We start from the raw sequence: 19,009 nt of genomic DNA, 5'->3' as shown, positions 1-19,009 counted from the left end.
GAAAATGCTGTGCAAATACTTAGCGACCTTTGCACAGACCTAAAAATTCTTCCTAGAGATAAAGGCATCTTTCTGCCGCTGCAGGGTGAGATCACAGTATGAGCGGCCTCATTCGGACAAGGCCGTCGCCGGACCGAGTGGTACCTGCGCCCGCCACGGGTGGGAGCCGTCACCGAGGGGCGGAGCGCTGGGGGCCCGCTTGCGGCGCCGCAGTCCCCCCGGCAGCCACCAGGGGCAGCACGGTCCCCGCCTGGCCCGCGCCTCCCCCCTCCTCCCCCAATCTCCGCCCCCCACCCTCTCCCTCCCCCTGCTCCGCTCCCCTGAGCCCCGCCAGACCCCGCTCCGCCCGCGCCCCGCTCCGCTGTCGAGGCTCCCGCAGCCCCGGCATTCGTCCCGCTGCGCCCTCCCCGGGGGCTATGGGGGCGCCCCCGGGCTACCGACCCTCGGCTTGGGTGCATTTGCTCCACCAGCTGCCCCGCGCCGACTTCCAGCTCCGCCCGGTACCCAGCGGCTTCGCGCCCCAAGAGCAAGAATACCAGCAGGTGGGAGCGGGCGCGGGGGTCCTGGGGGCGGGGGCGCGGAGGGTGGGCAGAGCTGAGGGGTCCCGAGGGAGGAGGGGGCTGGGTGGCAGAGTCCTGTGTTCTCCGCAGGTGGGAGCCGGGCCCGGACTTCGGGGTATCTGAAAGAGCAGGACTTGAGGCTCCCCTACCTGGAGGTTCCCCTGGGACGGGCGCTGGGGGCCGGAGCCCTGGCTCCTTAAGTGAGGGAGGGCCCGGGGCCTGGACCCCTCAGTCCCACAGGGAAGGGACCCCAGGGTTTCGGGAGCTGTCTGGGAAGCGAGCCTCCAGGGCCACCAGGGAGACAGGTCCACTCTCCGTGTCCTAAAAGATGACCCCTCCCCTGATAGGGTCGGGGCAGTCCAGGTGAATGTGTCCCAGGTAAGGTACGACTTGGGAGAGACAGGAACCGATCAATCGCGGTGGGGAGGAAGAAGGCCGGGGTGCCTCCATCCAGGACGGGATTGAGACCTGAAATGGGGAAGGGGCGTGAGGGGTTCAGGGCCAAGGATGGGGGACTTAGCTGGCAGTCCTGGCAGAGGAAGCTTGCAGCCTGTATGTACATTCCGGGGTGTGTGGGGGGGGGGCGTCCAGCGCGCTGGGGCGCGTGGGGGTGGGGGTGAAGAGGAGGTTCCTTTTGGGGACCAGAGGATGACAGAAATGGGTCCGGAGGGTGGGGCTGGGTGGGAACCTGACAGGCGGTGGTCCCTGGGGAAGGGGGCCCAGCCTGGGTCAGCTCCAGAAAGGGGGAGAAAGAACTGTCCCCTGACCCAGTTTAATTCAAGTCCTTGGCTTTGAGATTAATGAGAAGCAAGGCTTGGCCGGGGACAGGGTGGGGGGAGTGCATGTGTCGGGGATGGGGTGGGGGGGTGGGGTGGAGCTGCGGGTCAGGGTGGAGCTAAGGGTCCCGGGCCCTGCCTGGAGGGTCTAGGCCCCTCGGATCTGTGCAGGGGAGCTCCTGGGATAGAGGGCTGGGGATTGGAGAGCTTAGGGGTGGGGGGGTCCCAGAAAAGCAGAGAGGGGGATGTGTGCTGTATTGTGAGCTATTTGGGTCATGGCTGTGCCAGCCGGGAGCAGCTCCTCCCTGCCACTCCGCGCCGCCCTCTCCCCACCAAATGGGGACCGCCAACCCCCTTGCCCACAGCCTCACGCTTACACAACCACGACCTCCAGTGCCGGTCACCGACGCCCCCTCACGGCCTGGGAGACCTGCCCACACAGCCAAGCACCAGTAGCTGGCCGGGTCCCAGTCACTGCCGGAGGCTCTCGGAGAGGCTCACTCCGCCCCCGTCATCGACAGGGTGACAGGTCTGGGACACGCACAAAGTCACACGGCCCGGGAGGGGACACTGCCCCCCAGGGAGATTACCACTGTGGGCACGGCTGGAAAAAGTCAGGCGCTGGGTGCCACCAGGCTGGAAGAGACACTCACACACACCCACATAGTCACATGTACATACACACACTCACACGCACGTTCCTGCCCTCACTTACACACTCACACATGCCCCATACTCACACAGTCACATAGACATACACACTCACAATTCCCTCAGTCACTCATACACCCCAAGCTCACTTGTATACACATACTTTCTCGCCCACTTTCACATATATTCTTGCCCCCCCCCCCTCTCTCTCTCTCACACACACACACACACACACACACACACAGAGTCAGGTGTATCTCATGGTAGACAAACTCAGTCAAAGATAAAACACCCAGTTTCACAGCCAGACACGCAAATAAACCACATGCTTGTGTCACACACCCCACACTCCACCCTGCAGGGACAAAAGCAGGGACAAATGGCATCAGGGAGCCTGGAGGTCTGGTTCTGTTCCCCATGTTGTCCCTACTGTGCTGTGTGGCTCCAGGTAACGCCCTGCCCCGTTCTGGGCGTGCAGAAGAGGACAGGAGTGCACGGCACCCGCTGTGAAATCCTGCCCTGTGGAGAGCCTGGTTGTGCCGCAAGACTTTTCCAACTGCATACGCCTGTTCTGTCCCTGCCTTTGGTTCTCTCTCTGTCTCTGTCCCAAGCCTCCGTCTCTGAGCCTTGCACACGCTCTCACTGCCATGGAGGCTGTCACGCCCCCCTCCCTGTGAGTCCCTGGGTGACAGACTCACAGTGCGGTGGGTGTGCAGAGCTCAGCAGCAGGGGAGAGAGCGAGCGGTGAGTGGGGAGGAGCAGCAAGGAGGAGGGGAGAGGCAGGCTGCCCACCCCCAACCTCGCGCACACATCTCCAGGAACAGGCGCCCCCGTCCACCCCCTGATCCCACTCGGTTCCGGAGACAGGTCCCAGCAGGTCCTAGGAGAGGCTCTATTCCAATCGCCTAGTGGGGGTGAGGAGGGACAGTCTCAGAGAGGGGAAGGTCACACGCAGAGCAGAACTGGAACCCAGGATTTGGGCCTCCGCTGACCCAGCTGCCAGCCTGGGAGGAGCTGGGGACCCCACCTTTCCCTACAGACTGAGAACCACAGGCTGGGCTTGACCCCCAATCTAGCCGGGGCTGCCTTCCACCTCCACTGGAATCCCCCACGTCCAGGACCTCCAGCCCCTCTGAGGCCTCCTGTCTCCCCCTTCCCCAGGCCCTGTTGCTGGTGGCGGCCTTGGCGGGCCTAGGCTTGGGCCTGAGCCTCATTTTCATTGCTGTCTACCTCATCCGCTTTTGCTGCTGCCGGCCCCCCGAGCCCCCTGGGGCCAAGAGCCCCCCACCCGGGGGAGGCTGTGTCACCTGGAGCTGTATCGCTGCCCTTCTCGTCGGCTGGTAATGGGGCCCCAGGGCGGGTGGGGAAGTGGGGACGGGGCTCCCCATGCTCGCACTCAGTCTTCCGGAGGGTGTCCTAGCATCCCACCTCAGCCTTGACTCAGGAAAACAGCTCCCGTTGCATGGACGGAGAAACTGAGTTTCGAGACGAGGAGCGACCTCCCAAGGACAGCCAGCCCTGCAGGAGGAGGCAGGGGTTAAGAGCTCGGGCTTGGTGGCCTTGTCACCGAATAGCTGTGCAGCTAGGGGATATAATCTCTCTAGGTCTCAGTTTCCACATCTCTAAAATGGACGCTATAGCAAAGCCCACCTGCTAGTTATGGTAAGATTAAATGAGAGCATGTACAGTGCCTGGCTCACAGTGGTACTCAGTAAATGGTGACTGGTGATGTCATTCATGAACTCTTCATTCATTCATTCATTCATTCATTCATTCATTCTGCAACTATTTCCTGGGGATCTACTGTATGCCAGGAGAGACCCAACTGGCCGGACAAGATTCTTGCCCTCATGGGGCTGATGATGTTCTAGTCAGGCAGACAGACATCGTAGGAATATTCAGAATCCCAGAGCAGACCCCGCGGCCCAGACCTGAGCGGGTCTAACTCCTTCCCACAGTAACCCGCCTGGATTCAGGGTACTCACACCCAGGTTGGAAAGGCCAAGTCTCAGGGAGAGGCGGAAAGTAACTTTTCAAGGCCCTGCCTTTTTCTGTGACCCCCAGGGTGGGGGTGGGGGGAGAGGAAAGGAGGACTTGACGACCCACTGTTCAGCAGGAGCCAGCTCTAAGCACAGCCTTGGCCAGCAGGCCACACCCCCACCAGCGCAGGACAGTCGCCCTGTTCCCCAGGACTGGACCCGCTGGCGGGGGGGGGGGGGGGGGGGTGGCGGGCTGGGCTCTACCGCACCCCCTCGCTGCAGGAACCAGCAGAATGTGTTTGGGGGTGTCTGTGGGGGAGGGGGGCTGGGCGTCCTATATCCAAAATGCTTCCCCCTCGGGCTCTCTTGAGTGGGGGTGGACAGGAACGGTGGACAAAGGCCCCGTGGGGGAGAGACACGGCCGGCCCCCGCGGCCCGGGAACAAGAGCAGCTTTGTCTGCCCTCCAACAATGGGGGGGAGGGGGCGCGCCGGGGCGGGCGTGGGATCCCAGGGCTGGGGGTGGGGCCCGGTAGTCGGGGCTGGGAACCGTGCGGGCGCCCGCCTCCCTCCGCCCAGTCCGGCCGGCCCCTCCGCGGAGGGACACTCCGGGGGCGGTGGGGGGAGGGACGGACCCACATTCAGACCCCACAATGGAGCTCTGTGTGCTGGCCGCGGAGGGGCGGGGGCTCAGGCTTCTGGCCCATCGGCCCCACATTCCCTTGCTTCGCTCCCAGCTGGCCAGACGCTTGGGTCCCCGGGGGTGGGGGAAGGCGGGGAGCTCCAGGCTGGGGTCCCCCAGGAGATGAGGGCTGGGGCCCTGCACTGCTAGGATCCCCCAGCAGGCAGGGAGGGGACGGCGGGGACCCCGAAGAGACAGGTGCTCCTGTCGGGGATGCTTGAGGGAAGGATGAGGAATGGGTGTGGGGCCGGCGGGGGGGGGGGGGGGGGGGGGGGATCTCCTGGGGCTGGGCGTGCCGGGAGTTCCGCTCCAGTGAGGTTCGGGTTAAATCTGTCCCCCCCCCTCCACCCACCATTAGCATCACAATGACGTCCCCGGGGGCGGGGGAGGGGGGGGCTTCCCGTTACCTTGGCAACCGGTGGGGGCCAGGCTGGAGACGTTCCTTTCCCACGACGGGCTGGACCAATGGGGTGGGGGTGGGAGCCAGGATTGGGTGTGTGAGGAGGTGGGGGGGACGCGGCCCCCAGGGTCCCAGGACAGGTTGTGATTTCCCGTCCCTCCCCTCTCAGCGCCGGCATTGGCATCGGTTTCTATGGCAACAGCGAGACCAGCGATGGGGTGTCCCAGCTCAGCTCGGCCCTGCTTCATGCCAACCACACGCTCAGCGCCATAGACCACCTGGTGAGGGGCCAGGCAGCGGCCAGACCGATCCCCCGAGGCACAGAGGGCCACCTCCCGGAGAAACTGGACCCACACTCAGAGCCCAGCACCCATCCCTGAAACCCTGGGCCCCAGACTCAGAAGTTCAGGTTGCAACTTGTGGACCTCAGACTGGACACCTGGACCCCATCCCTGACTGCCACCGGGACCTTAACCCAGATCTGGACCGTGGGGCTCGAACCTAGACCCCCCCCCTTCACACTTGGTCTCTACCGGGGACCCAAGCCACTGACCACCCAAGGTTCCTGATGGAGGCCGCAGAACTGTACCCCTCCGTCCTTTCCTCATTCCACAGATGTCCTAGCCCCTAGATCTCAGACACCTGCCACCGCTCACCTCTGCTTCACCCTCACAACTCTGTCCCCCAACCCTGGCCTCCCCAAAGAAGACCCTCCCCTGACCCCAGACTCACCCCTGCACACAGGTGTTGGAGACAGTGGAGAGGCTGGGTGAGGCAGTGAGGACAGAGCTGACCAGCCTGGAGGAGGTGCTCGCACAGCGCACGGAACTGGTGGCTGCGGCCCGGGGCGCTCGGCGGCAGGCGGAGGCCGTGACCCAGCAGCTGCAGGGGCTGGCCTTCTGGCGGGGAGTGCCCTTGAGCCCCCTGCAAGTGGCCGAAGATGTGTCCTTCGTGGAGGAGTACAGGTGGGTGACCGCTCCTTCAGCCTGGGTGGTTGTGCCTCCAGAGGACATCAGGCAATGTTGGGAGACGTGCTTGGTGGTCACCCCTGGGGGACGGGGAGCTACCGGCCCCTGGTAGGCAGAGACCAGAGACGCGTCCTACAGTGCACAGGACGGTCCCTGCAGCAAGGGATGGCCTTTGTCAAGTGTCAGTAGTGCCCAGGTGGAGACACCCTGTGACACAGCTGGACCGAGTCGCCCCACACCCCCCTCACCCCCAAGGTTTCGTCCACTCACGCCCAGACTGGCTCTACTCTTCTTGGTCATCCACTCATCTGACACGTGTATCCACTCAACACACGTTTATTTAGCACCTTCTGGCGTGCAAGAGAGACATACCCGAGTGATTGGGAACGGGAGCTCTAAAGCCAGAGGGCCATTCCCTAACCGTGTGACAAGTTCCTCACGAGTTCTGTGCCTCAGTGTCCCAATCTGTAAAATGGGAATAATGGATAGCGTTCCCCTCATGGGATTGTTGAGGATTAGACGCGTCCGTATCCGTTAAGTGCTTCCAGCACGACCAGCTCGTTCTGTACGGTTGTCTGTGAGATGTCAGTTTTTGTTAAGACAGACGGCAACTCCTGCCCGTCTTCCAGTAAGGGGGCCAATAAGGAACACACACGAGTAAAACATTTTCTCCAAGGTGGTGGGTGGGGGGAGCTCGGGAGAAAATTGAGCAGGAGAGAGGGGTGGGCTGGGTCCAGAGGCTGGCAGGGGCTGGGGGCTGCAGGGGAGGCCTGGGAAGGCCACACGGAGAGGGTGGAGGCAGACTAGGACTGAAGCGGCCTGTGACGAGGATGGCCCACGGGCCGTCAGATGGGTCTGGGTCCCCGTGAGGACAGCTTCTGCTTTGTGGCTGAGCCCAGAGGCCGCACGTACCAGGCCTCAGCCCCCTTCCAGGGGTTCTGGTAGCTGTGCAGAACTCCACCGGGGTGAGGCAGGCCCACCACCAACAGGAAACATCTGGATGCACCAACATGAGAGTGCCTGGCACTTGGGAGTCGTCCCTCAACGAAGGTGGCCAGTTTCCTGCAAGAGAACCGGGGCCCCTGGAGGGAGAGCTTCCTGGCAGAGTTCCTGGAGGCTGAGAGCAGGAGTTCACAGCACACAACTAGGGCAGGAGGCTGGGCTGCCCCTGACGGAAGTGAGAGTGAGCTGCCGTGTGCATGTGCCGCGCGCATGTGCGGTGTGTGCGTGCGGTGTGCTGTGCGCCGTGTGCCGTGGGGACACTGGCAGCGAAAGCGTGGAGGTCTACTGGGCCACGCGGCCCAGCTCCTTCCCTGGGAAGGAGGGTCCCTGCCACTCTGGGGCCGCAGACTGGGCACAGCCGCGTGGGGAGCATTGCGAGCGATGCCGTGCGCTGAGCGCGCTCTGGGGCCGTGCTCCATCAGAGTGAATCAGTCACTGAGACCTAAGTAAGTAACACTTGAAGTTCCCTGGCTAGGGTTCGAGCTCGTATTTAAGTGTGTCCACGTGCTTGGAACCCTTCTTTTTTTATTATTATTATTTTTTTATTTTTAATTTATTTTAATGTATTTTATTTATTTATTTATTTATTTATTATTTATTTATTTATTTATTAAATTTTTTTTTCTTAATGTTTTTATTTATTTTTGAGACAGAGAGAGACAGAGCATGAGCCGGGAAGGGGCAGAGAGAGAGGGAGACACAGAATCGGAAACAGGCTCCAGGCTCTGAGCCATCAGCCCAGAGCCCGACGCGGGGCTCGAACTCCCGGACCGCGAGATCGTGACCTGGCTGAAGTCGGACGCTTAACCGACTGTGCCACCCAGGCGCCCCAAAAAATGTTTTTATTTATTTTTGAGACAGAGAGAGACAGAGCATGAGCCGGGAAGGGGCAGAGAGAGAGGGAGACACAGAATCGGAAGCAGGCTCCAGGCTCTGAGCTGTCAGCACAGAGCCTGATATGGGCTCGAACTCACAGACTGTGAGATCATGACCCGAGCCGAAGTCGGACGCTCAACCGACTGAGCCACCCAGGCGCCCTTGGCACCCTTCTAAGTGCTCTCCCACTAGCCTTGCGACAAGCTCTTGGAGTAGGTGCTGTTGTTCTCCCCCCGTGGTACAGGCGGGGAAACCGAGGCACAGGAGGCAAAGTTCCAGAGACAAGGGTTGCGTGCAGCTAGGAGGCAGAGAGAGGCTGGCCCCGAGCCCCAGGCCGTGCAGTGTGACACTCAGCGCGCCTGGGAATGACTCACTTCACCCTGCAGCCTGGGGAGGCAGGTGGGGCTCCAGGAGGCCAATCACTTGTGCCTGTTAGCGGGCTTCTGCTCGCTGCCATCCGGGAACGGGTCCAGGCGCCCCGGCCCTGGCACCTGAGCCCTGAAGGGCTACGGCGGCCCGCCTCCCAGCGCATCCGTTTCATGATGAGCCGGCTGCAGCCCGGGGGCCTGGTGGCTGGGGGGGGGGGGGCCCGCATGGTCAGGCAGAGCAGGGTATGAATGTTGGGGAGCTGTCCCCCTGTGCCAAGTCCTGGCCTGGGAGCCGGGGTGCTGAAGGCTGGATTTGTCTCACTCTGTTCCTTCTCCAGGTGGCTGGCCTACGTCCTCCTGCTGCTGCTGGAGCTGCTGGTCTGTCTCTTCACGCTCCTGGGCCTGGCAAAGCAGAGCAAGTGGCTGGTGATCGTGTAAGAGTGGGTGCCCTCGTGGCAGGCGGGCTCACGTCACAGCACGAGGGGACCTCTTTCCACCCCACGGCGCTCTTGCGAGAGGGACCGCTGCTGTCCTTCCCAGCCTCGTACTGCTTTCGTGCCCCCATCCCACAGGCTTGCCCCCGAGGGTCCTGGGCTGGGCCAGCGCGTGCAGAGAAACCAGGCCTGGAGCAGCCCGGGAGGCACAGGGCAGACCTGGAAACGCAGGATTCGAGGCCACGCGGGTGCTCCAAATCCTAGACAAAAGCCCGTAACGGTCGTGCTCAGGAAGGGGGTGATTGCTGACTTCTGCTGAGGGCCGTGCACACACAACCACCTGTGAACAAGGGGCCCCTCAGGCACCCGACGTGCAGAGGAGGGACCGAGGCAGAAGGCAGCCACATCCGAGGCTGCGTGGCCATTGTGTGGCTCACGGGAATCTCAGTACCACTGTGTAATTTAACGGCTCGTTAAATACGGCCAGCTCTCTTCTGGAACCTGCAGGCTGACCCTGTGAGGAAATTCTTTCCTTCTCCCCATTTGACACAGGGGGGACTGGGGCTCGGAGAGTTTGGGCCTCCTGCTCAGGGCTGCACAGCCAGGGAATGCTGGAGCTGGTGTTCGACTCAGGCCAGCCTATGCCACTCAGGGGGGCCCTTGCTTCCTCCCTGCCTCTGGGGGCCCTGCTGGGGCTCCCCGGTCTCCACGCCCACCTTGGGCAAGAAGTGCCACTGTCCCATGCGGGCTCCCCCTGAGGCTTCCGGACGGTGACCACCCTCCAGTGCTAACCCTCGCGCCCAGACCCCATCCCTAGAGAAAACTCAGGCTGCAGTTTCAGCCTTGGCTATGTCCCCGCTCCTCGGGGGAGGAGTCTGGACAGAGCAGGAGGCTGACCAAGCTATGCTCAAACCTGGGAGGCACGTTTGCGGCTTGCTGGGCTCCTGTGAACTCAAAGCCAGGAAAGAGCCCAGAAGCAGGCGGTAGCTCTCCCAGAATCCCGGTGCAAGGCAGGGGCAGAGCCGGGCTGGGATCTGGGGTGCTGGCTTGCCAGCCCAGGGCCCTTCTCACTGTCTTCCGCCCTCACCCCCGGGGAAGCAAGCTGAAGTTGTTCAGCTTGAGGTCAACAACCACAGATCTACAACCTGCACTCCCCACCCCCGCCCAGTTTCTCTGCCCCTACTTCTGCCCCTCCAGGCTCCAGAGGGTGGTGGGGAAGGGGGGGCTGTGATGGGATGGACCGTGATGAGTCCCCCCCTTTATAGGATGGCAGTGATGAGTCTCCTAGTTCTTGTCCTGAGCTGGGGCTCCATGGGCCTGGAGGCGGCTACAGCTGTGGTGAGTGCTGCGGGCCAGGCCCCTGGGCCCTGGGACGTGGGCTAGCAGCCTTGGCTACTGCATCCCGGGGCAGACGCTGAGAGGAGGGACTTGGGGCCAGGATCCCAGGTTCTGAGGTCTAGATCCTGAGGGCTGGAAGCTAGAGCCTTGGATACGTGTGTTCTAAGGGAGGGGGGGCTGGGGGCCCAGACTCCTGGGTCTGAGGGAGGAGGGGCTGGGGGCCAGGACTCCTGAGCCTGGGGGAGGAGGGCCTGGGGGCCTGGACTCCTGAGCCTGGGGGAGGAGGGCCTGGGGGCCTGGACTCCTGGCTTCCCAGGGCTGGGGGCTGGGCTGTTATCCAGACACTGAGTTCTGTGCGAGTGAGGAACTAGAAAAGTTTCTGGTCTGAGCCCTTTTTCCTGATGCTTCTGTCAGGGCCTTAGTGACTTCTGCTCCAGTCCTGACACCTACATCCTGAACCTGACCGAGGAGGAGACTGGGCTCGATTCAGGTGATCCCATCAACCCAGCGCAGGCCCTGGGTCCTCAGGCCTCTGTGCCCAGTCCCGCCTGGGGTGGGGTTGGGGGCTCAGTCTCAGAAGCTCTCGACACCTCTCCTGATGGGCTGGAAAAGAGAGGGATACAGAAGCTGGAGAGGGGAGACCGGAGGAGGGGTTGGGCCCGCCTCCCCAGGAATGGGAGGAAATGGGAGTGCACCTTAGACAAGGACGGGACTGCAGAAGATCTGGTTCCAGGGGAGTGTGGAGAGCCGCGTGTTTCTGACTGTGGCTGGAGAAGGGAGGGTGTGTTAGCCTGTCCCTGAATGCCAGGCCTCTGGGACCACAGGAGGGTCCTGAGCTGGGGAGACGCCCCTGGCCCTGAGGGTGGAAAGACAGGGCCCTGCCCCTTCCCACCTTTGCCCTAGGGAGGCGCTGGGGACCCAGGCTCATGGCCTCCCCCCTCTTTCCCTCCCGCTTCAGACATCCTGAACTATTATTTCCTCTGCAACCAGGCAGTCTCCAACCCCTTTCAACAGGTTAGGGGTGCGGGCAAGGGAGCCGGGCGGAGGAGGGCGGGCTGGGGCCTGGACTGCAGGTTCTGGGGGGGGATGCAGTCGCCAGGATGCAGAGCGGGCTGGGGGCGCGGACTACCCGGTCCTCCCTCTGTCTTCCCGCAGAGGCTGACTCTGTCCCAGCGGGCTCTGGCCAACATCCACTCCCAGCTGCAGGGCCTGGAGCGAGAAGCTGTCCCCCAGTTCCCTGATGCGCAGGTGCGCAGGCCGCTCCCAGGGGAAGGAGGCGGGGCGGCGGGTGGGGGCTCGCGGCCTGTGGGCGGGGTCTGTCCAGAGGGGCGGAGCCCGGGGGACCGCGCGGCCTGAGGAGTGCGTGGGGTAACACTCCACTCCCGTGCAGAAGCCTCTGCTGTCCTTGGAGGAGACGCTCAATGTCACAGAAGGAAACTTCCACCAGTTGGTGGCTCTGCTGCACTGTCGCGGCCTGCACAAGGTGAGCCCTGTCCCTTTGTCCAAATTCTTCTTCCAGGGAGCCCTCCGGTCTTTCTCCCACCGACCCTGAGAAATCCTTACGTTTATCTCTATTACTTATCTGCCATATAGGTGTTCTCTACCTACCTACCTACCTACCTATCACCCATCTATCTGTATTCCTCCTCCCCGCTCGCCCCACCCCTCCCTTGCTCCCTGCCTTCCTCCTCGAGCCTGTGCTGGTTAGGGAATTCTGGAGCTAGACATGCCTGGGGTCCAGTCCTGGCTCCTGACCTCAGGCAAGTCACTATCTACTCTGTGCCTCAGTTTCCTCGCTTATAAAACCGAGGTTGCAGGGGGTCAGCAGCTGTAAAGCTCTTGGGGGGGGTGGTCTCATCGTACTGAGGCAGCAGGGGTGGGCAGGGCACCCCAGAGAAAGAATGCCTGGTTTCCTGCAGACTCAGTCCGCTTTGGCCACTGGCAGGGGAGCACCCCTGAACCCCGGTTTCCCTCCCCGGTGAAAGGAGGGAGAGGACACCTGCTTTCCTGCGCGGGACCGCCGTCCTCCCCGTTACCGCTGGTAGCTCCCTGAGCCCTCATTCGTCACGCTGTCGGTCGGAAGGAAATGCTGTCCTGGCCCCACCTAACGCATTGGAAGATGAGGGGCAGAGGGCTGGGTCCCAGAGGCCTCGTTCCCCTCTCTCTGTGAGCCTCCACAGCCAGGCAGGCAGTCACCCGGTGTCATGACCTCATTTCCTCGCCCCACCCCCATCCCAAGGGCCCACTGCAGCTCAGGCCTCTTGTCCCCTGGCGGACACGTGCCTCCTCGGCCCTTGTGGTGTGACCCCTCATGGGCCCTCAACAGGGCTGCCAGATGTACCAAACAAATAACCTCTTTACTGTTAGGTATGTCCCATGCTGTGTTGGGAAGGTGCTTGTACTAAAATTTTTTGCTGTCGGGCATCTGAAACTCAAATCTAAGTGGGCATCCTGCCTTTGTTCTGGAGACCCTATCAGGGATCTGAACAGGCCCTTGCTGTGATCACATCCCTTCCATAGCTCCCACTGTCCCCAAAGCTTCGGAGGTTGGCACTCTAACAAGGGGGCCATGGGGGACACAATGAAGCAATACTCAGGGTTGCTGAACACCTGAGCTGCAAAATCCTAGAAAGCACCCCGCCTTTCCATGGAAGGGCAAACTGGGCCCCACAGATCGCTCACTCTCTGGTCCAGGCCAACACTGGGCTGGACTGCGCTTCCCAAGGTTCATTGTGGACAGAGGGAAGGAAGGGAGGGAGAAGGGTGGGTCAGAGTCTCACCTTCCACTGGTGTGCCATGTGACCCTCGGCCTCAGTTTCCCCTCTCTAGGCTCTAGGGTCCCCACATATTAAAATCAGGATTGACATCAGGGATAAAGTGCCAGGAGGGTGGGTCTGGAGCCTCAGAGACCTGGCTCCAATCCCAGCTCTGCCCCTTCCAGGCTGTGTGACTCTGGGCAAGTGGCTTGCCCTCTCTGGGCTTCAACAAAAGGCAGCAGTGTGAGGGGGAGCTGATCTCTGCCTTGCAGGGCTATGAGGAGGGTAGGTGCCTGATACAGTAAAAACAGAAGGCCCCACCACCCTGACGGGCCCCTCCCTTGTGACACACTGGCTCAGTACCAGGCACCCCTGCCCGCCAGCCAAGGACTCAAGCCAGAAACCTTCTAGAAGCATCCTTCTTGCTGTCTGTCAGCAAGCCATTACCTCCCGCAGCCATTCCCCAGGCAAGTTCTGCTGGCCCTTCCTCTGAAACCCACCCGGGCTCTGAGCACGACTCACTCCACCTGCTGTACCCTGGTCACCCTCCTCACCTCCCACCCAGTGGCCACACAGTATTTCCCCTGTCCCCCTGCTTGTCCCCCCCACCCCCCATCTGTCCTCCCCGGAACAGCTAACAGCTGGCTGAGCCTCACACACAATCGGATCAAGTTCTTTCTTCACTAAAACCCTTCAGCGACTCCCCTGCACTCGGATTAAAGTCCAGTTCCACGCCTCGCCTGCAGGGGGCCCAGGCTGCTCCTAGCCTCCGCCCCTCACACCCCCTCCCTGCACAGGCCACAGCAGCCCTCAGATGGCTCCGGGGCCTCGAGCGGGCACGTGCCTTCCTGCCAGGATCCGTCCCCGCTGCTGCCAGGGCCCAGCACTGCCTTCCGGTCCCCTCTTGGCTTCCTGTGACCTGAAATGACCTCACTGCGTGCAAGGTGCCATTCTGAGTCCGTGGCTCTTCTTAGCGAGGTTCTGAGCCAGAGATCCTGCCCCCAGGGGACGTTTGGGGGTGCACAGAGACATGTCTGGGTTGTCACAACCGGGGAGGGGCTGCTACTGGCATCCAGTGGATAGAGCCCAGAGAGGCTGTCCAACATCCTCCAGTGCACGGGACAGCCCCACACTAGACCAAGGCTGAGCTGGTGTGGCGGCTGGTGTGGCGGTTTATACCTCCAGGTACAATGACTGTGCTTAGAGCACCTCCAGGGTGCTTAGACTGAGTCCAGGTGACAGGGGAGGAAACCGAGGCACAGAGAGGTCAAGTGACTTGCCCATCAGGGCACAGCCAGGTGGGCGATCTGAGCCGTGCACACTGTGTGTGTGTGTGTGGGGGGGGACCTGGGGGAGGGGCGCTGCCCGCTGACACCCTCCCCCGCCCACCCCAGGACTACGGCGCTGCCCTTCGGGGCCTGTGTGAGGATGCCCTGGAAGGCCTGCTCCTCCTGCTGCTCTTCTCCCTCCTGTCCGCGGGGGCCCTAGCCACCGCCTTGTGCAGCCTGCCCCGCGCCTGGGCCCTCTTCCCGCCCAGGTCAGGAGGGGAGGGGGCGTGGTCCCAGGAGTGGTGGTGGGGGGACGACCCCTGGGCCGCGGCTGGTGTTGGGGGTCAGCCTCCTCATGGAGCCCCCATCCTGCCTCTCTGCCACTCAGTGACGACTATGATGACACAGACGATGACGACCCTTTCAACCCTCAGGTAGAGGACCCGCTGGTCTGGGGGAGGGGCTGGGGGCCTGCACCACGGCGCTAGACCCCCTCCGTGCCCTGTCCCCAATCTCCCTGCAGGAATCCAAGCGCTTTGTGCAGTGGCAGTCATCCATCTGAGCCCCTCCTCCACGCCGGACCGGAGCCCATGACCCCCACCCCGGTGAGCTTCCAGAGAGCGACACCCCGGTTCCCGGAGCTGCCGCTGCTCTCCTGTCCCTCACTCTGGGGACCAGGGCGGCCCTGCCGTCTGCATCGGGCCCCTGTGTCTGCCTCTCCCTGCGGTTCCTTCCCTGGCGGCCGGAGAAGATCCCACTGACCCAGCCTGACCGGGCTCTCACCACTAACAGCACCTCTACTACACGCCCCAACCGAGGCGGCAGGCCGGGGCCTGGGGCTGGCAGGCAGGGATGGCCAGCTAGCCCCGCACCCTTCACCCTTGGCCAACGGGCCCATCCTTGCAGGGACACAAGTGCCCGGCCCCTGCCATGCCCCAGGGGGCTTAGGGCCGTGACCTCCACTTGCGGCACTAACTTGGGAATGGGTTGATTTGAAATAAAAGGGAAAACTTTATTTTACAAGCAGCTGGGTCCTTATTTCTCTCCTCCCTGATCTGGCCTCCCAGCTGGGGCCCAGGGACCCCCTCACGGCAGCCCGGCTGCCGGGCACTTCTGTTTCCGTCCAGGCTCTGTGGCGGTTCCAGAGGTATTGTTATTTTAAATAGTAATAATGACGATAACAACTTTTTTGCCTGATTCTAAAAGCAGGACCCAGGTCCTGACCCAGGAAGAGGCAGACATCCCTGGAATGGACCAGACCACCCAGAAATAGATCTTAGAGTATATGTATAGGACAGAAGACAGACGTCAAGTCAGAGTGAAGGGGCTGCTTGCTTTCAAAGATCTGCGAACACGGTGGCCCCCCACCCGGAAGAAAACATCCTACGTACAAGACAGGTGAAAATCTAAATGTAGACAAGGGAAGGGGCAGAAATATTTCAAAGAGTAAGTAGGAGATTTTGTATCTGGTATACCTTGGTTGGAAGGGGAGGATTTTCAGCAAGATCCTCTAAAGCTAGAAAGGAAAAGGTAATTTATTTGACAAACTGTGGAACTAAAAAAAACCAAACAAAACATAAAGCCAAGAGGCAAATTAGTAGTCTAGGGAAAAGTCATTTTAACACATATGGCAAAGAAATGTGTTATTATTACTACATAAATCTGCAAAGCTTCCATAGACTAAGAAAAAGACAATTTGACTTGAAAATAAGCAACTAAAATGAACATCTCAACACCGGTGAACAGACAAAAAGATGTTCAAACCCTAATAATTAGGAAGTGTGATTTGCAAACAAGCAGGATCGGTTTTCCAGCCCGTGTTAGCGACGCTAACATGGAGTCAGCGCGAAGATTCCCTGATGGCAGGGCTGTGGAGGTGCGGGCACTCAACCCGCGGCTCCTGACACTGGGAATCGCCATCCAGTGACAACAGTCTGCTCACGGGTGATCAAATCAAAACAGTGGAGACCCTCTGACCAGGCAGGCCTGCTTTGGGGGTTCACTTCACAGAAGGAGAGCAGAGGCATCTAAATCTAGGGACGTATGTTAAGGGTTGTCTGCTGCAACAAAACTTTGGCTTCTGGCTAAATTCGGAGCTGAAGGCCACAGAAAGAGGGCCAGTCCAATAAATAACCGTATGGCAGGGCTCTCCGGAACACAACAGCCCTTGGCTGGGTTCGGGACTTTAGGGAAGGCCTAAGAAAGGAGAGAACGGAGCTGGGTGTGACAGGCGGTGGCAGCACAGAGGACAAATGTGCAGGCTGTGATTAAGGGCCTTGCCTGCTGCTTACTTACCATCAGATGGCTGTGGTCAGTCACTTGACCTGTTGGGGCTCAGCTGCCTCACCCATCATAGCGGGGGACATATGACAGGTCCCCAGGCCCTCCTCTGCGATTCCAAAATTCAAAGCTCTCCCGGACCACAAGTCTCCCTGAACTCCCTTAACTCACCGGGCGGCAAAAACAGACTAGTCCCCCTGCCTGTGTGAATGTTCATCTCTACCCTCCAGAAACACTGATGGGGTTACTTCCAAATGCCGTGCAGGGTACTGAGGGTACCAGGCACTGTGTGGGACACAGATCACGTTGCCTCTCGAAACCATGAAAAATCCTTAAAGCTCAAAACACATACCCGAGGGTCTCAGGTCAGGGCCTGTTGGCCCAGAGTGCCAGGTGTCAGACAGCATAGGGCCTGCCTTAGGCGACCAGTCTTGCTAATAGTTTCCATCTTGTGCACTGCAAGGAATGTTCAAGGAAGCTTTCAGGGTGGACTGGCCCGAAGCTGGGAAGCAGAAACTGACCGCAACTTCCAGTGAAGGAGCTTTGGGGGCCCTAAGTGTTGACTCACTTTCTCCTCTTGACTGCAGCTGAGCTGGCTGACCCTGGGGCCTGCCCGCAGCTCCTCAGGCTGCTTTGACCTCAAACACCGCCCTCTGGTGACCGTGAGTCCTTGCCTGCAAGCTGAAACGCCCCCTGATGGGTTGCAGATTCCAAAAGTAGCCTGAGATTCAGGCCGCCTGATTTTCTGCCAACAGGTCCAGGAGTGATGTGTAACCCGGGAGCTTTAACCAAGAAAGGAGGACATTTTGTCTAACCTTTACAAAAGATAAATGTACTTTTATTTTAAAAATCATACATAGAAGGACTTTCACTTCCAACCAAGAGGGAGGAACAGGGACTAGGTTTTCTTTCCTTCCTGAAACAACCAAAAGGCCAGACAAAATATGTACAACAACAGGGCTCAAGACTCAGCATCAGGCAAAGGAGAGTGATCCCTGACATGGAAAACACCCAGGTGAGCCCCGAAATCACCACAGCCCATGGTCATCAGAGTCTGACCACAGAACAGCGAAGGGGGACTGAGACAGAACACCTCCCAAAGGCCCCACCTAAAACTGCTCTAAAAAAGCCGATTAAAAAAAGAAAAATCTCAAACCAGAAGAAGGCCACAAAAGGCGAAGAGGGAAACAAAGATGGGACAAATAGAAACCCCATAGCAAGGTATAAAGGCAAGCATACCAGTAATCTTGCTAAAAGTGTCGTTATAAACACTTCTTTTAAAAGGCAGAGATTGTTCACTTGGGTAAAAAAGACCCAACTATAAGCTATGTACAAGAAACCTATCGGCAGAAAGAAAGAAAAGGAAAGGAAGGAAGAAACCCACCTTAAATATAACCGTTAAAAGTAAAGGGATGCTAGGGGCGCCTGGTGGCTCAGTCAGTTAAGTGTCTGACTCTTGATTTCGGCTCAAGTCACAATCTCACAGTTCGTGTCATCAAGCCCGGCAAGGGGCTCTGCGCTGACAACTCAGGGTCTGCTTGGGATTCTCTCTCTCCCTCTCTCTGCCCCTCCTTCCCTACAAGTATGCACGCTCTCACTCTTGCTCTCAAAAGTAAAAAGAGCAAAGGGATGCTAAAGGCAATGGGGTGCTCTTAGATTAGACCCTAGCACATAAAGAACACATTAGTGGAAAAAGTAAAAATCAAATAAAGCTGCAGTTTAGTTAACAGTAACGTGCCAATGTTGGTTTCTTGGTTTCGCAAATATACTACAATAATGCGAGATAACAGCATTAAGGGAAAACGGGTGTAGGATACACAGAACTCTGAATTATCTTTGCAACTTTTTGTACACCCCAAATTAACCTAAAACAAAGTTTTCCTTTTAAAGAGAGAAGACAGAAAAAGATCAACTGTGCTAATTAAAATGATACGCAGTCATCAACAGAAAAGTTTCTAATAGTAAAACACGGGAAGGAAACGGCTTCTGAAATAATTATTCTATTGCCTACTATGCGTACATTGAGCGGCCCCTGAGCCGGACTGGATCGTGCCACCGGTCAGGATCCAGGATGGAAACAAAGGGCACCCTGCTACCTGCCAGGTCCACATTTCCCAGCGTGGCACCACTGCCCTTCCAGGGTGTGCCACCTGCCCGCCTGTACAGACCCATCAGCTTAGTCCAGGACCCCGCACGCGTTTACTCCGCCGCGGCCACCTGCTCCCCCCGTGCTCCCGCGGTGGTCCCCAGGCCTTTCCCGTCGCCCGCCTCCGTGCGTTTGCACGGCGTTCTCGGCCGGGGGCGCCTGGCAGTTTCATGCAGTAGGGAAGCTCCCTTTCCCGGAGGCTGTTCTCACCCCCTTTCTTCGACTTCACCATTCTCTGCCCCGGGCTTCCACAGCTGTACGGCAGGTAGTCTCACATCCCTCCTCACGCTACTCTGTGTCTGGAAACAACGGCGGCTACCACTCACTGAGCCAAGACCCGGTTGCGTGTGCCGGCACAACGCCGGCCGACCCCGCCGGGCGTGTCCCCTCGGGGCCACCGTCCCCACCCTAGTCTTCCGGCTTGCCTTAAACGCCCACGCGTCCTTGCGCAAGCGGGGGGCGGGCTCAAGTCAAGCTCGAGGCGCCCATTGGCTGTGCTGTGTCGAGGGAGGTGGGGCGAGGCCTCC

The 19,009-nt window shown here is 59.9% G+C and overlaps 1 protein-coding gene across 2 annotated transcripts; it reads left to right on the top strand.

Moving 5' to 3' along the window:
• The first annotated feature begins 312 nt into the window (after nucleotides 1–312).
• TTYH1 (tweety family member 1) lies at nucleotides 313–15,071 on the top strand. Of its 2 annotated transcripts, XM_043598346.1 has the most exons (13): nucleotides 315–542; nucleotides 3,149–3,327; nucleotides 5,216–5,327; nucleotides 5,791–6,011; nucleotides 8,599–8,694; nucleotides 9,960–10,032; nucleotides 10,447–10,522; nucleotides 10,991–11,046; nucleotides 11,188–11,280; nucleotides 11,423–11,515; nucleotides 14,183–14,325; nucleotides 14,445–14,490; nucleotides 14,580–15,071. In XM_043598346.1, the coding sequence occupies exons 1-13, from the start codon at nucleotides 417–419 to the stop codon at nucleotides 14,616–14,618; spliced, it is 1,353 nt and encodes a 450-aa protein (XP_043454281.1). In that variant the 5' UTR covers nucleotides 315–416; the 3' UTR covers nucleotides 14,619–15,071. The 2 variants fall into 2 exon arrangements, with proteins under 2 accessions (XP_043454282.1, XP_043454281.1); XM_043598347.1 differs by lacking the exon at nucleotides 14,445–14,490 and having other exon boundaries at nucleotides 313–542.
• Nucleotides 15,072–19,009: the final 3,938 nt, after the last annotated feature.

Source organism: Prionailurus bengalensis, chromosome E2 (genome assembly GCF_016509475.1).
Source record: "Prionailurus bengalensis isolate Pbe53 chromosome E2, Fcat_Pben_1.1_paternal_pri, whole genome shotgun sequence".
In the NCBI taxonomy this organism is placed as follows: Eukaryota; Metazoa; Chordata; class Mammalia; order Carnivora; family Felidae; genus Prionailurus; species Prionailurus bengalensis.
Note: the sequence above shows the minus strand (reverse complement) of the source record. Positions and strands in the feature narration are given on the sequence as shown.